The sequence below is a fragment of the Aquarana catesbeiana genome, linkage group LG03 (assembly GCF_042186555.1).
Source record: "Aquarana catesbeiana isolate 2022-GZ linkage group LG03, ASM4218655v1, whole genome shotgun sequence".
NCBI lineage: Eukaryota > Metazoa > Chordata > Amphibia > Anura > Ranidae > Aquarana > Aquarana catesbeiana.
The window spans coordinates 271,399,749-271,416,834 of record NC_133326.1 but is presented as its reverse complement, the minus strand read 5'-3'; the positions used below and the strand labels follow the sequence as shown (position 1 = coordinate 271,416,834).

The window sequence follows — 17,086 nt, the reverse complement described above, 5'->3', positions numbered from 1 at the left end:
CCCATTCCTTGAATCTGTGTCTACCTACCTCCCTAAGATCCCTTTATTCATGAAATTTTCCTTCCTCCGTTGTGAGAGGAAGGGGGGGGGTGCTCTCACTTATAAACTGTAATTACTGTAATGGGCGTCACAATGACCACAACCCACAAAGCTGCACTGTGTCTGTGCATTTTGCTTCTGACCCTGTGATCACAGGCACTCCAGAATACCACATCCACCCTACTGCCATTTTAAAAAGTATGATGTTAGACAGGTGGTTAATTTTAAAATTGTATATTAAAAGCTAAACAGTGTCTGTAGCAACTTTGTAAGTTAGAGCACTTTTAAATTCTTATATTTTATTAAAGACGTTTTGTAAAAGCACATATATATATTTCTAGTAAACGGGGACTCATTTTGGCAGCAAATTGCTTTACATCTGAAGCCTTTAGTGGGCCTAACTATTAGCTGGCTTTGCATGCTATAATACTTGGACACAATGTTGTGCCACCTGCTTAGAGATGGTCTGGTGTAAGTGGCTCAATAAAATAAGCCAATCAAGCAAAGGTCATGCGAATAAAACAAAATTGCCTGTACCATGAAGTTTCTCCCAGCCACGACTTATGACCAAACCTACTTTGGAAACTTGTGTGAACAAGAAGCATAGAGAGAGGAAGTTACCCACACAGACTTCAGGGAGTACACTTGGTGACCTTGTTGAGGTGTCCTGTATTTTAGCTACATTGAAAATGGATAAATTAGGTTAAATGTTAATTCCATATTTTTTTTTTTTTGGTGCGTAATTACATTGCATATTCAATACCTGACCGATCCCTGTGGAAGAGAATCTCTATAGTAGCCACTGCTACTAAACTAATTTTAGCTGTCTTCCAGGTCCAATGCCCGGAAGGCTGCCCTCCTACAAAGTAACCTCAGGAGTTCACCTGCTTGATATGGGCACAGTTTAGCGAACTTTACCTTTTTTTTCAATGAATGCAAATTATTCTCTGCTTGGACGAGGTGGGTTGGTGATGTATGATCTCCACTTGATCCATTAAGACAACGCCTTGTATTTATTAAGGAATGTTTTCTGAATGGCACCCATGTCGAGCGAGAGACCCTCTGAGGTTACTAACCAGCAGGGCAGCAACTTGCTATGGGAACTAGAATTCAGTTTGAAGGTTAACTTGAATGTGGATCCTGATTTTAGAATGTTAATGTATGCTTCAGAGAACTTGTTCAACAAAGTGGAGTTTCACTGCAAACTTTTACAGTTTTGTGATGGATGTGTTTTTTTTTTTTTTGTTGTTTTTTCTTCCTGTATTTCTGAAAGGTTATTAATGTGGATGATGATGGTAATGAGTTGGGCTCTGGCGTGATGGAGCTGACAGAAAATGAACTCATCCTGTATACACGCAAGCGCGACTCAGTCAAATGGCCTTACCTCTGCTTACGCCGCTATGGATATGATTCAAACCTTTTCTCTTTTGAAAGTGGGCGTCGGTGCCAGACTGGACAAGGTGAGTTTATAGACTTTTTTTTTTATTATTATATGTCAGGAAGAACATAATAGAAGTAGTGGCATATACTCTTTCTGCTACAATAAAGCACCTAGCGTTTTCCATATGAAAACATTTAAAGTGACACTAAAGCCAAGAAAAAAAAAATCATATACCTTGCCTTTTATTGGTTGTTACCTGTGTCCCTTCTAATGTACACAATTTTTTGTTTACTGTCTCTTTAAATCATATGTGCATATAAAAATCTAGTGCGTGCAACTCTGAGGTGCACAGTAATGAATTGTGCTTAAATGCGCAAACACATATGTAAAGCCAATATCATAAAAAAATTCCATAAAAATTTATCACAAAAGATATTAAAAAAAGAGTCCATGATTTCATGTGAAAATTTGTATTCCACAATATACTGTATGAAACTTATGAATAAAGTGCTTGATGTGCAAAAATATCGATATATATTAAAACGGAAATCAATATAACAAAAAACACAGTTCATGAATCCATATAGGTGATCCTAATCCAAAGTGACTTGTGCCTGGGCAAATGGTGCAGTGTAAATCACTGGTGAAAGTTGGGTGAACTCCACGCATGCTCCCCCCTCAGATCCGCACTCACCAGAAATCTGAACCCCTGCAGGTGTACAAGGCACCACACTAAAGCTGCTTCTGATCCTTATCCAGTGTCTCCTCCTCGTCAGGTCTGGTAATTGGGTACACTCATATAGGGATGGATGGGCAGAAAGGCATTTCATAGTGTAAATCCATAAATGTGTATTTATTAAAATAAATGTTAAAAATCACTTACAAAAGTGCTACGGGGCCAGTACAATAAAATTGGCCAGGACGCCTTGTGTTCCACGGACAAGGATCTCCGAAAACAGAAATGACGTAATGCCGCTTCAAGCTCCGCCTTACGCATTTTATCAGATGTCATCAGGAGCAGCCCATCTCTGAGTGCATTGATAGTTGAGAAATATAGTTTGAACAGAGTGGTACACGGGTGTGTGATTGACGTGCACCACAACAGAAGTTGAGGGAAAAGCTTGGGCGCTATCATTTAAAAGACAAAAGAATGGTATGTGTAAGAGAAAGTTTCACCTTTTTAAGAAATTTCGGTGATTTAGTGATCACATGAGAATTTCAATAACTGCTAAAGCCCAGCAGTTCCAGGGACTTGAATCGATAGTAAGTAAATGCCCTTGTTTTAGCTTTTTTTGGGGGGGGGGACTTAAATGCTGACATTTCTAGTGAAATGTACATGTGACAATAAACATAATTAGAATTGCAATGTGTTTTTTTTTTTGTTTTTTTTTCCCCCATTCTGTTGTGTTTAATGGTAAGAATTTTTTTTTTTTTGTAGCATAATGGCTAGTATCTCGGTGTTGCAATCTAACAGCATATAGCTTTGGTTTGGACAAATTGCAGCACTGCATCTGTGAAGATGTATGAAGAGTTTTATATATTACAGTGGATCTAAAAAGTCTACACACCCCTGTTAAAACGTCAGGTTTCTGTGATGTAAAAAAATGAGCCGGATAAATAATTTCAGAACTTTTTCCACCTTTAATGTGACCTATAAACTGTACAACTCAGTTGAACAACAAACTGAAATCGTTTAGGTGGCGGGAAGTAAAACTAAAAATATGGTTGCATAAGTGTGCACACCCTTAAACTAATACTTTCTTGAAGCACCTTTTGATTTTATTACAGAGCAAAAACATTCTAAATCTGTAAGATTGTGCGGGCATCTCCTGTGCACAGCCCTTTTCAGATCACCCCACAGATTTTAAATTGGATTCAGGTCTGGGCCATTCCAAAACTTTATTTTTCTGGTGAAGTCATTCCTTTGTTGATTTGGAGATATGCTTTGGGTCGTTGTCATGCTGAAAGATAAGGTTCCTCTTCATGTTCAGCTTTCTAGCAGAAGTCTGAAGGTTTTGTGATAATAGTGACTGGTATTTGGAACTGTTCATAATTCCCTCTACCTTGACTAAGGCCCTTGTTCCAGCTGAAGAAAAACAGCCCCAAAGCATGGTGCTGCCACCACCATGCTTTACTGTGGGTATGGTGTTCTTTTGGTGATGTGTAGTGATGTTTTTGCGTCAAACATATCTTTAGGAATTATGGCCAAAAATTTCAACCTTGGTTTCATCAGACCATAACACATTTTCCCACATGCTTTTGGGAGACTTCAGATGTGTTTTTGCAAAATTTTGCCAGGCTTGGATGTTTTTCTTCGTAAGAAAAGGGTTCCGTCATATTCCTGCAGCTCCTTTTTAATATTGCTCTAGGCCTTTTGGCAGTCTCCCTGACCAGTTTTCTTCTCGTCTTTTCATCAATTTTGGAGGGATATCCGGTTCTTGGTAATGTCACTGTTGTGCCATATTTTTCTCCACTTGATGACTGTCTTCATTGTGTTCCATGGTATATCTAGTGCCTTGGAAATTTTTTTGCACCCTTCTTCTGACTGATAACTTTTAACAATGAGATTCCTCTGATGCTTTGGAAGCTGTCTGCGGACCATGGCTTTTGCTGTAGGATGTGACTAAGAAAATGTCAGGAAAGACCTACTAGAACAGCTAAACTTTTATTTGGGGTTAATCAGAGGCACTTTAAATGATGGCAGGTGTGTACTGCCTCCTATTTAACATGAGTTTGAATGTGATTGCTTAATTCTAATCACAGCTACATCCCCAGTTATAAGAGGGTGTGCACACTTAGGCTGGCCATACATGGTCGAATTTCAAAAGAATTTTCTTCTGAAAATCAGAAAATTTGTGTTTTGTGATCCGATGGTGCCACCATTGATTTCGAAGTTCGGCCAACCAAGCCTTCAATTTCACCTCATGATGCTACAGAAAAGAATTTTCATGGCTGGGAATCTTTTCTTTTCGGGAATTTTCTTTTCTTGCACATGCGCGTTTTTTTCGATTTACAATTTCTCACACGAATCTCCCATCATTGATTAGAAAAATGTTCGTTTTTCAAAAAATTTCCAACATGTCCGATTACTCAAATTTGATTGCCGCACAAAAATCGGCTGTTGCTGCAGCCCACTAATGGTGCGAAATACGAATGAAAATTCTTAGATAAGGTTTTCGAAAGAAAATTCTTCCGAAATTCGACCCATGAATGGGTCTGCCTTATGCAGCCACATTATTTTAGTTTATTTGTTTCCTCCCCCCTTAAAGATTTCAGTTTGTTTCTCAATTGAGTTGTACAGTTTATAGGACACATTATAGGTGGAAAAAGTTCTGAAATTTATTTATTGTGGTCTCATTTTGTTTGCGTCACAGAAACCCGACATTTTAACAGGGGTGTGTAGACTTTTATATCCTGTGTGTGTATGTGTGTGTATATATATATATATATATATATATATATATATATATATATATATATATATATATATATATATATATATATATATATATATATATATATATATACACATACATACATACATACATATATATATACACACACACACACACACACACACACAGCGCCTTGCAAAAGTATTCACCCCCTTGGCATTGTTTTGTTGCCTCACAACTTGGAATTAACATGGATTGTTTGAGGATTTGCATCACCTTTTTTTTTTTTTTTCAGAACATGCCCACAACTTTGAAGATTTTTTTTTTTTTTAATTGTGAAGCAAACAACAAATAAAACAAAATAACAGAAAAAGTCAATGTGCATAACTATTCACCCCCTAAAGTCAATACTTTGTAGAACCTTTTGCGTCTATCACAGCTTTGGATAAGTCTTTGAGCTTGCCACATCTTACCACTGGGATTTTTGCCCATTCCTCCTTGCAAAACTGCTCCAGCTCCTTCAAGTTGGATGGTTTGCGCTTGTGAACAGCAATCTTTAAGTCTGGCCTCAGATTTTCTATGGGATTGAGGTCTGGACTTTGACTAGGCCATGCCAACACATTTACATGTTTCCCCTTAAACCACTCAAGTGTTGCTTTAGCAGTGTGTTTGGGGTCATTGTCCTGCTGGAAGGTGAACCTCCGTCCTAGCCTCAAAATCACACAGGTACAGGTTTTGCTCAAGAATATCCCTGTATTTGGGGCCACCAGTGTGGTGGCTGTCCTTCTGGTACTCAGCTAGTACAGTCAACTAAGGTTTTTTTCCTTACCCTACCTATTTTTATAAATGTTTTACAAGGATTAGGAATGCCCATGGTATCCTTTTTTTGTTGCTTCAAAATGCCTTTCGGTACATTAATCCTTTGAGGAGGCCCTCCTGTGGAAGTGGACTCCACCTCCTGTCATGGACCTTCCCATCTCTAGGTTTAAAGGCAGCCATGATTCTTTTTCTGAACCTCGGTAAGTCCCTAACCAAGCATCTGGAGCCATTATGCTTTATCCTCTCTCAAACGTCTTCCACATCTGCTGCACGGGATAGAGCACAAAGAGGTCCTGGTCATTCTGGTGGCTCCAGATTGGCCTTGGTGATTCTGATGCACTGACGTAGTGTGGCTCTTCAGCGGGAAGATCTTTTGTCTCAAGCACCACTCTTCCACTGTGCTATAATATCGCTGGCTTGGCTATTGAAGCCAGGTTCTAAGAGACACCCGTGTCTGTAATTCCCACCATGTTGAAGGTGTGTAAATCCACCTCTCAGAAGATTTTTCATCGTATTTAGAAGGCTTACATTTCGTGGCATGAGGCTGCAGATTTGACCACTGTTTCTTCTTGGTGTCTCGAATGTTGGCCTTTATCCAACAGGGCGTTTGATTAGAAGCTAGCCTTGAGTACGACTTAAGGGGCTGGGTTTCTGTCTTTGCGATTTTCTTTCAACACCATTTGGCCACACACACTCCTTGAGTAGTACCTTGTTTCAGGGTGTTCAGCATGTAGCTACTCCTAGTGCAATCTCCGTTGCCGTTGTGGGACCAGTACCTGTTTATAGTTCTTCAGAAGCCTTCCTTGGAGAATGTTTGGGATCTTCCCTTACGCTCTCTCAGAAGGTCACCTTTTGGTTGCTGTCACATCCGCACACCACGTGTCGGAGCTGAGGACCTTGTCCTGCAAGTCTTTCTTTTTGTTTTTCTACAGGGATCAGGTATTTCTCCATCTGCATCCCTCCTTCCTTCTGGAGATGGTCTCTGACTTTCACCTGATTGAGGACATCATCCTTCCTTACCTGTGGATGTTGCCCTGCACTTCTTTGATGTGGTTTGGGCGGTTTGTATGTACCTGTCTGCTACTGCCTAACGAAGGTTGGATTTTTTTTTTTTTTTGTGAATATGGGTGGGCCTAAAAAAGGCCTGGCGATCTCCTCTGACACGATTTCTCCATAGTGCAGGCTTGTGCCTTTTTTAAGGGGCAGATCCTTCCCTTCCCTGTTGCCACACACTTGCCAGGGCACTTGGTGCCTCCTGGACGTTCCGACATCAGGTCTGTGTCTCACTATTGCAAGATGGCTAACTGGTTGTCTGTCCACATCTTTACCAAATTTTTATAAAGTGGATGCTTGGGCATCTTTGGATGCGTGTTTCGGCTGTGACATTTTGCAGGCAGCCATTGGAGGTTTCTTGATTCTCAGGTGCTATTGCATGTTCTTTGGTTATCCACCCCTCACCGTGGCACTGCGTTGGGACTTCTCTACGGTCAAGAATAAGGCAGAGCTGTGTCCATCAATGAACGTAAAAGAAAACGTATGGACACTTATTTTTAATGTTATACGTAGCTACATCTGCAATATGGGCCAGCCTTCTTACCTGAGCCCGATCCAGTCCAGCGCCATGCACGAGAGAGCTGCTGTCCCCCTGCTCATTGGGCAGATTGATAGCAGCAGGAGCCATTGGCTCCCACTCCTGTCAATCAACTCCAATGATGACAGTGGGGGTGGGTCTGCATCTATTGACAGACAGCGGGGCTCGGGAGCATTGGTGCCCTTTATAGGAATCGGTTTCCTTTTGGGGCTCCAGCAAGAGAGAAAGAGCCAGGAGCGCCGGCAGGGAACCTGAGAAGAGGAGGATTCGGCTGCTCTGTGCAATTCTATTGCACAGAGCAGGTAAGTATAGACACGTTTGTTAGGTTTTTTTTTTTTTTTTAAATAAGTTGCTTTTACAACCAATTTAACATGGAGAGTACGTTAAGATAAAAAAAACTTTTAAGCCATTACAACCATTTTAACATCCATGATGAATCGTACAAGTCTGCTTCCTCATTGCACAGACACTACTGGTACCGGAGAGGATTTCTGTCAAGGAGAAATACACAGTACTGCAGGATGCAGCTTTGCTATATAGGACGGGGGGCGGTTACTGTAGTTTTAGCTCAAGAGGAGTAGGATGGCGAATTAGAGGATTTTAGTTTTAATGTACAGTTGTCTTATCTAGTGAGCATCAGTTAGCCAAGATGATGTCATAAATAACATGTTGCATGTTTTGAATAAGCACTCAAGGATCGCAAATCAAATCGTACAGTAAAGATCCTTTTGTAACAAGATTATTAATTTTAAATTAATGCTTGCAAAAGGAAGAGCAATCCAAAGCTGGGACCTCACTGGTTGTCTTTGCTGGTACTGGTAAGTTGGGCTCCCTCTGCTGTCCAAAGAGGCACGGTACATCAATATCAATGCCTCCTTTGTACTGTTTGTCTTCTTTCCCTCTCCCATCTCTCCCAGAGGCCTACAAGGAGGGGGCAGTTTTCTTTTTCACCACACCAAGGAATAAAATAAATAGTGTATTGCATATCATGACTTCATAGCTACATAATTGCCACTTCTCTTTAGTCCTTTTAGAGGCCCAAATGTCTCCTAGTATTTGCATCCTCATGTACCAAGCATACAACCTCTACCTCGTGTTATTGCTTTCCTTATGCAGGATATCTTGGTATGTTGTGTATTCTTCTCGTCACAGTGAATGATCAGTAGTGTTGTGATTATCCCAGATTGTGTGTAACTAGCTTTTTATCTCCGAGTTTTATGATGGAAGTTCTCATTCCTTTTTTTCTTTTGTTTCCAGGAATATTTGCCTTTAAATGTGCTCGTGCAGAAGAGCTTTTTAATATGTTGCAAGAAATCATGCAGAATAATAGTATAAGTGTTGTAGAAGAACCAGTGGTGGAAAGAAGTCCTCAGACAGAGCTTGATGTCCCAAGAACTCCACGTACCCCCACAAGTAAGCACTAATCGTATACTAAAATGCTAAGGTACCAGTTTTCTTTCAGCTTGTCCTCTGTTGATGAGGGACCCACAGAGAATGTTGACATAAATACACGCAGTAACAATTAACCCACACCAAGAAGTCCTCAGTACCCTGAGCCATGGTCGCACAAGAAGTTCCAGTTTATTGTGGTTCTAACACTACAACCCATTCCCAGAATGCTGGCTGCAGAGCATTCCTTTGGTCAAAGAAAATAAATTCTTGACTTCCTCCATAAATATACTCCTGTCAAAACTGAATATTATACTTTCAGATGTTCACTGTGAGCATGGCCTACTTGCTGAGTAGATCTTTGTTTTTATTTATTTTTCTCTTAAATCCAGACATTACTGAATTATACCTGACCACCCTGCTCATTTTTGTTTGTAATCTGATGAACCTGAAATGGTGGTGCTAGAACATGCTCCTTTTCTGTCCTTCACACACGCAATTGCCAGAAGTTTTTCACAACCTGCCTGGGAGCACACTCCTATTGACCCTCTGCAGACCTTTGGCTGCTTCTGTTGCATGGGATTACAGAACTCAGATGAAAGTGTATCTAAACACAAAACGTAAATGTAAAATATGTTGCTTGGATGTGGTGACTGCATTAGTTTTCATCTCTTAGACTAGGAACATTTTCAGCAAGTAAAGAATATACAAAAAGTGCCTGATCCCTTGTGCTACTTTGTGCATAACCCCTAAATATACAAAGCGTGATGGGGTCTGCTGCTAGTGTGTGATGTGAATGGACGGTAAAGCACTCCCCTCTACAGATTCTGAGTCCACATTATGAGCTATGAATACATAAACTAAAATGTGCTATGATATATTAACAAAAAAGCATAAACTTAAAAGTGACAAAAATACATCCAAACATGTATTTGCACGCTGCTGTGACAATGTTACTCACAATGCTATAACACAATGTGGCAAAGAATATACCCATCGATCTTGTCATTTCCTCTGAGCAGAAAAGACCGCAAAAAATGTTTATTTTATTTTTGTAATCTACTAATTCTTTCTATCGACCATGTATTGGTGATGAACAAAGGCAGACATGTTTTACCTCTTGCCAGCTACAGTATCTCACAAAAGTGAGTACACCCCTCACATTTTTGTAAATATTTTATATCTTTTCATGTGACAACACTAAAGAAATTACACTTTGCTGCAATTACCGCTGACAACAAAAGGGAGTACACCTCTAAGTGAAAATGTTCAAATTGGGCCCAAAGTGTCAATATTTTGTGTGGCCACCATTATTTTCCAGCACTGCCTTAACCCTCTTGGGCATGGTGTTTACCAGAGCTTCACAGATTGCCACTTGTTAGAGAACTTGCGCTCCTCCGCCTTCCGTTTTGAGGATGCTCAATAGGGTTTAGGTCTGGAGACATGCTTGGCCAGTCCATCACCTTTACCCTCAGCTTCTTTAAAGCGTTTGTAAAGGTGTTTTTTTTTTTTTTTTAAAATAACAAACATGTTATACTTACCTTCACTGTGCAGCTCGTTCTGCACAGAGTGGCCCCGAACCTGGTCTTCTGGGGTCCCTCGGCGGCTGTTTCAGCTCCTCCCCGCAAGCATTCACCACCTTAATGCGAGCTCCCTCGCACGGTGGTGAGTGCTTGCGGGCGCGCTCCCGTGATACAGCCGGCGGCTATAGCCGCTCGCTGTATCACTCGGCCCCGCCCCCCGGCGCGCCGCGTCATCGGATGTGATTGACAGCAGCGCGAGCCAATGGCTGCGCTGCTTTCAATCCATCCACTGCAGCCAATCAGCGGCCAGGGTGAGCGGAGGAACAGATGTCGGGAACGCGAAGCTGACTTTCGAGGCGTCAGGTAAGTAAAACGGGGGGGCTGGGGGCGGCGGTTCTGTCAGAAGTTTTTTCACCTTAATGCATAGAATGCATTAAGGTGAAAAAATTTTTACCTTTACAACCCCTTTAACAAGGCAGTGGTCTTCTTGGAGGTGTGTTTGGGTTCGTTATCATGTTGTAATACTTCTCCTTTGGCCCAGTCACTGAAGGGAGGGGATCATGTTCTGCTTCAGTATGTCACGGTACATGTTGGCATTCATCATTCCCTCAATGAACTGTAGCTCCCCAGTGCCGGCAGCACTTGTGCAGCCCCAGAGCATGACGCTCCAACCACCATGCTTGACTGTAGGCAAGATACACTTGTCTTTGTACTCCTTGCATGGTTGCCGCCACACACACTTGACACCATCTGAACCAAATGAGTTTATCTTGGTCTCATCAGATCTCAGTACATGGTTCCAGTAATCCATGTCCTTAGTCTGCTTGTCTTCAGCAAACTGTTTGCGGGCTTTCTTGTGCATCATCTTTAGAAGAGGCTTCCTTCTGGGACGACAGCCATGCAGACCAATTTGATGCAGTGTGCAGCGCATGGTCTGAACACTGACATGCTGACCCCCCACCCCTTCAACTTCTGCAGCAATGCTGGCAGCACTCATACGTCTATTTCACAAAGACAACCTCTGAATATGATGCTGAGCACGTGCACTCAACTTCTTTGGTCGACAATGGCGAGGCCTGTTCTGAGTAGAACCTGTTTTGGTAAACCGCTGTATGGTCTTGGTGCAGCTCAGTTTCAGGGTCTTTGCAATCTTCTTAAAGCCTAGGCCATCTTTATGTAGAGCAACAATTCTTTTTTTTTTCAGATCCTCAGGATTCTTTGCCATGAGGTGCCATGTTGAACCTCCAGAGACCAGTATGAGAGTGAGAGCGATAACGCCAAATTTAACACACCTGCTCCCATTCACACCTGAGACCCTGTAACACTAACGAATCACATGACACCAGGGAGGGAAAATGGCTAATTGGGCCCAATTTGGATATTTTCACTTAGTTGCCAGCGGTTTAGACGTTAATGGCTGTGTGTTGAGGATTTTTTTGAGGGGATAGCAAATTTACACTGTTATACGAGCTGTACACTCACTGCTTTACATTGTAGCAAAGTGTAATTTCTTCAGTGTTGTCACATGAAAAGATATGATAAAATATTTCCAAAAATTAGGGGTGTACTCACTTTTGTGAGATGCTGTACATAACTTAGTTATAGGGCGGCAGTACCTAGTACGTGATCACTTCCGGGTAGGGGGGCGGCTGTGATTCGACACAGCACAAGCAATCAGTGGGTGCTGGCCAATGAATGTCCACCAGCACCCTCTGATCTGCGAGGGGAGAGAGAACAGAGCTCTGTTCTGTCAGCAGGGATTTGATGGATTTTCTTTCCCTGCAAAGCAGGGAATAAAATGAATCACATTCCTAAGTAAAAGCGCCACAAATAATACAAAAAAACACTGGTTAGGCACACATTTAACCCTTTTACCGCCTTAGATGTTTAACCCCTTCCCAACCAGTGTCATTAGTACAGTGACAGTGCATATTTTTAGCACTGATCACTGTATTGGTGTCACTGGTTCCCACAAAGTGTCAAACTGCCCACTGCCATTACTAGTGTATAAAAAAATTCCAGTATATATACCATAGTTTGTAGACGCTATAACTTGTGCAGAATACATATTGGCCTAAATTTATGAAAACCTTTTATTTTTTTTAAAAACTGTTATTTATTTTTTTTTATTCATAGCGCACAAAATTAAAAAACCTAGAGGTGATCAAATACCACAGAAGAAAGCTCTATTTGTGGGAAAAAAACATAAATTTCATATGGGCACAGCGTTGCATGATTGCGCATTTGTTGGTTAGGCCTCGTGTACACTGCTGCAGGTTTGTTTAATGTCGTTTTTAGGTAGTTGAGTTTAGAGGCCTTTTTTGGAAAGCAAAAAATTTGAGTTCAGATGCTGAGTTTAGAGGCATTTCAAGCGCCAGACATTTCTAAACGCGGTAACTCGCACTTAGCCGTGTTTCGTGTACAGGCGTTTTTCATTTTTGGCTATTTTAAAAAAAATATAAATATATTTTTTTCAAACGCTTCTAAAAGCAAATGTGGCATGTAAATGTGGCAAAACAGACGTTTTAAACGTGGGTTGCTATCTGTCAAGTTAAATCATTCAGGAGAGGTTGTAAAAATGTCCCGTGTACATTAAGCCTAAAAGTAACGCAATGAAATACCACAAAAAGGGCCTGGTCATGAAGGGGGGTAAATCTTCCGGAGATCAAGTGGTTGGTTAAAGTCCAGCCTGTGTGACTTCCATGGGTCCCACCATAGATACACTGAAGAAAATGTAGACACCCAGGGACAGGAAGTGTTATTTACAGGATTTCTAGGTGAAAATATCGGAAAACAAGCCTGAAAATAGAAAACTATTGCAGTTACCTCGTCTAAGGACTGATAAGCTGTCAAACTTTTTTTTTTTTTTTTGGTGTTTAGATACACCTTGTAAAATATATTTAAAACTAATTTTAGCTATGATGTGGAATAAAGTAGAGAAGCGTTGACTTCCCTGTTTCCTGGTTTTTATTGCTGTACGTGAACTTTTTGACTTTTGAAACAGTTGCTGTGTTTCCTGGATAGAATTGCCTAATGCCTGTATGCGTTGCTTGGAGTAGCTCAATAAGGCAACATACAGTATATTGTCAAGTCATAAAATGTAGATTTTCTGAATATATAAAAAGAACTGGCATGGGGCTTGGTTTTAGTGCAGAATACAAAAAGCCATTTTACTTAAAACTACAGATGAGGTTCACTTCCCACTTTACAAGAGTGCAAAGCTAGCATTGACACCCAGTTTCCACATGTGCAGCACTGCAGAATAGGATTACCTTAAATGCAGTTCATACATTTTAAGGCCATTTGGTGACAAACCCTTTAATTGCTTTTTCAGGTTAAAGTACAGCCTTAGTACTCATATAATCTGTTTTGTTTGTTCTTCTGCAGCTCCTGGTTTTAGTGGTTCAAGTATACCTAATGGATATCCACGTTACCCATCTATTGGTGATGCATCTTCACATCCCTCTAGTAGACATCCATCAGTAGGGAGCACACGCCTTCCTTCTGTGGGAGAGGAGTCTACACACCCACTGCTTGCTCCTGAAGACCATGTAAGTAGCTCCATAGTATAGCTATATTCAGTGTATTTTGTGTGCATCTTCTAATTCAGTTCACGATAAATGCTTCTTGCTAAATGTTGTGTGACACCATGGAGAACATATAGGGGTATGAATTGTCCATGTTACGGCAGTATTTATGGGGTGGTTCTGGTGCTGCTTGGCGTCGGAGAAAAACAGTTTAAGAGCCGGTTCACACGGGCAGCGCGACTCAGAGGCGATCTGCACACGACTTCAGCGGCGACTTGCAAAATGACTTCTGTATAAAAGTCAATGCAAGTCGCCTGAAGTCGCCCCAAAAGTAGTACAGGAACCTTTTTCTAAGTCGGAGCGACTTGAGTCGTTCCTATTAGAACGGTTCCATTGTACGGAATGCGACTTTTCATGCGGCTAAGTCGCCTGACAAGTCGCCCCTGTGTGAACTGGTTCTATCACTCTCACTGTTCAATGTTAATACCTTATCTCATAGAAACTTAAACTCAAATGACACAGGCTAATTGCACTACTACTATGGTGAACAGTTCCCAAAACTAGTAGTGAATCTTCGGTGTGCCAAACTAGTATTTGGCAAGGGAGTCAGGAATTCGATTCCACCCACCATAAATATATATACCTATAGGATAAGTCTCTTGTTCTATTTTATTGAATCTACTTTTTGTGTTTTCTCAAGGTGCATACATATGTTAATACGACTGGGGTGCAAGAAGATCAAAGGCAAAGTGTACCGACACCACTTGAGCAACGTCTTTCCACCGCTGAAGGAAGTATAGCCCGAGGGGAGCCCAGTTCCATTCCAGAGAGAGACCCCCAGGTTATCCTGGAGCCTGAAGGAGTGAAGTTTGTTTTAGGACCAACACCTGTTCAAAGACAATTGATGGAGAAAAAAAAACTGGAGAAACTTGAGGAACAAGCTGTCGGAAAGGATAACAGCACTAGCTGCCCTAATAGCACAGAGTGGGACACTGGTTATGACAGTGATGAACGCCGAGATACCCCTTCTGGCAGTAAAATGGTGTATGAAAATGTTAATGGACTATCTCTACCGCCTTCTGGGCTTAGGAGGGTCCGTATTCCACCACCTTTGTCCACTGATGTCCAAAATATTAATAACTCTGCCCAGAGGAGAACTGCATTAATAAACTATGAAAATTTACCATCTCTTCCTCCTGTTTGGGAAGCCCGAAAATCCAGTAAGGAAGAAGATGACCTTTTAGGACCAAAGACGCCATCTATAAATGGATTTCATAATAGCCTAGACCCCATGCATAACTATGTAAACACAGAGAACGTAACTGTCCCACTAAGTGCTCACAAGGTTGAGTTTTCTAGGCGTCGGGACTGCACACCAACTGTTTTTAATTTTGATGTAAGACGCCCAAGTTTAGAACATAGGCAGCTTAATTATATACAGGTTGATTTGGAAGGTGGCAGTGACTCTGACAACCCCCAGACACCGAAGACCCCTACCACTCCTCTTCCGCAAACTCCTACCAGACGCACAGAGCTTTATGCTGTGATAGACATTGAAAGAACTGCTGCTATGTCCAACCTGCAGAAAGCACTGCCACGTGATGATGGTGGTTCTAGAAAGACTAGACACAACAGTACTGACCTACCCATGTGAGCAGGTTACACTTTTTGCACCTTTTTTTTTTTTTGTGTACTTTTTACAAAAGACAAATGCTTGTATAAACAGAAATGGGAAAAATCTACAATTCACGTCTTAAACACTAACACTATTTCATGGGTTTTATTTTTATTTTTTTTTTTTCCATGTGCATTCGTCTAAAGGGAATTTATGTAGAGCAGGTACTCCTAAATAAGGTTCACTCTACAGTAGTAGTATGTACTGTATAGTTGCATAGCTGTATTGCCTTTTTTTTTACCTATTTAATTAAGTTAGGTTGCAGTGACATGCCAATTTTGAGTTTATAAACTTACTAGACATTTGCCTATGTTTTTGCATCTAGACTGTTGCCATTTAAAGCTAAAGATAACTTTATTTTTTGGGATGTCATTTACAGTATGAATGTGTGAAATTATATACAAGTATGTATTTTTATACTAACTTTTTATAAGTCCAGAATTTTGCCAAATTTGTCGCACCAGCAGTTTGCATTGAGGCCATTGGTACGACTGTATATTTACATTTGACGAACAGAGTGTTAAAAAGTGCTGGCCTTCAGCCTTCCAACATGCGACGTCACTCAAGCGTGTTACTTTTCTTTTTTTTTTTTTGCACATGAAGCACTATTCAGACTATTCTCCCAAAGTGGCTGTTGGTGTCTTAATTTTCATAACAGGCTTTGGGTGTATAGGAATCTAGTTCTATTTGTGAAGGTTTGGTGTTTTTAGTTACAGTATGTCAGGGTTGCATTTATATAATGCAGACATATATACATTTTGTATAAAGGCCAAAAATGATTCTCCCCCTTTTTTTTATCACATTGTATGATATTGTAAGATTATTGTATGTTCCTAATTTGCATTATAAATTCAAATTTTTTTTTCATACTTAAAAGTATATAAACAGTAACTTTTGTATAAAGGTAGTGTAGACAATTTTGATTTTTTTTAAGATATGTAGATGTGCATTGCCAAACGTTCCATGACATTTAAAAAAATATTTTGGGTTTATATCTGGACTTAACATTCCATGATACTGTCTTGATATGTGACCCTTCGAATGCTAGGAAGCGCTCAGCAAGAGAATTGGCAATCTTTGTTTCTACATCATGTGTTATGCTGAGCCAACTGGGTGCTGACGGTTGTCTTTTCTTGGACTACCACATTTTGCAGAGTAGCTTCTGCTGTTTGCACTGAAGGGTTCAAGCAAATTATACTATGCAGACAACTTTTTTAAGATGAAAACTGTGTTCCATTCTGAATAGTTGCTTTTAATTTAATTTTGGTGTGCATCAGGTACTGATATTGCTTACCAAATGTTCATTAAAATATATATTTTTTTGATATGGACTACATTCTTCATTTCATTGGTGCCAACATCATTTTGTAGCATGGCAATAAAATACTGATTACACATGATATTCTTGTTGGCTCTTTCTTTAAAGTGAAACTTTAACTAAAAAAAAAAAAAAAAAAAAAAAAAAAAAAGCAAACGGGCGGGATTTTTAATGCAGAAGAGACATGCTATGTCTTTTCTCCATTAAAGTTACTTTACTTTGAGCTGCGCATGCACAGCTTTGTGTAAGAATTTTGGCAATGTCGGGATAACGTCATCTCTCCCTGGCAAATGGAAACAGCTGGGGAAACAATGCACAGAAGCTGCTAGACCAGGGATATGCAATTAGCGGACCTCCAGCTGTTGCAGAACTACAAGTCCCATCATGCCTCTGCCTCTGGGTGTCATGCTTGTGGCTGTCGGAGTCCTG

At 40.6% G+C, this 17,086-nt stretch overlaps 1 protein-coding gene across 1 annotated transcript in view; it reads left to right on the top strand.

Moving 5' to 3' along the window:
* Positions 1–16,739, top strand: part of FRS2 (fibroblast growth factor receptor substrate 2) — a 75,081-nt gene extending 58,342 nt beyond the window's left edge. The window contains exons 4-7 of the mRNA XM_073620061.1: positions 1,313–1,499; positions 8,483–8,638; positions 13,525–13,688; positions 14,365–16,739. Coding sequence (XP_073476162.1) covers positions 1,313–1,499; positions 8,483–8,638; positions 13,525–13,688; positions 14,365–15,318 — 1,461 coding nt within the window. The 3' untranslated portion in view covers positions 15,319–16,739. The remainder of the gene's footprint in view (positions 1–1,312; positions 1,500–8,482; positions 8,639–13,524; positions 13,689–14,364) is intronic.
* Positions 16,740–17,086: the final 347 nt, after the last annotated feature.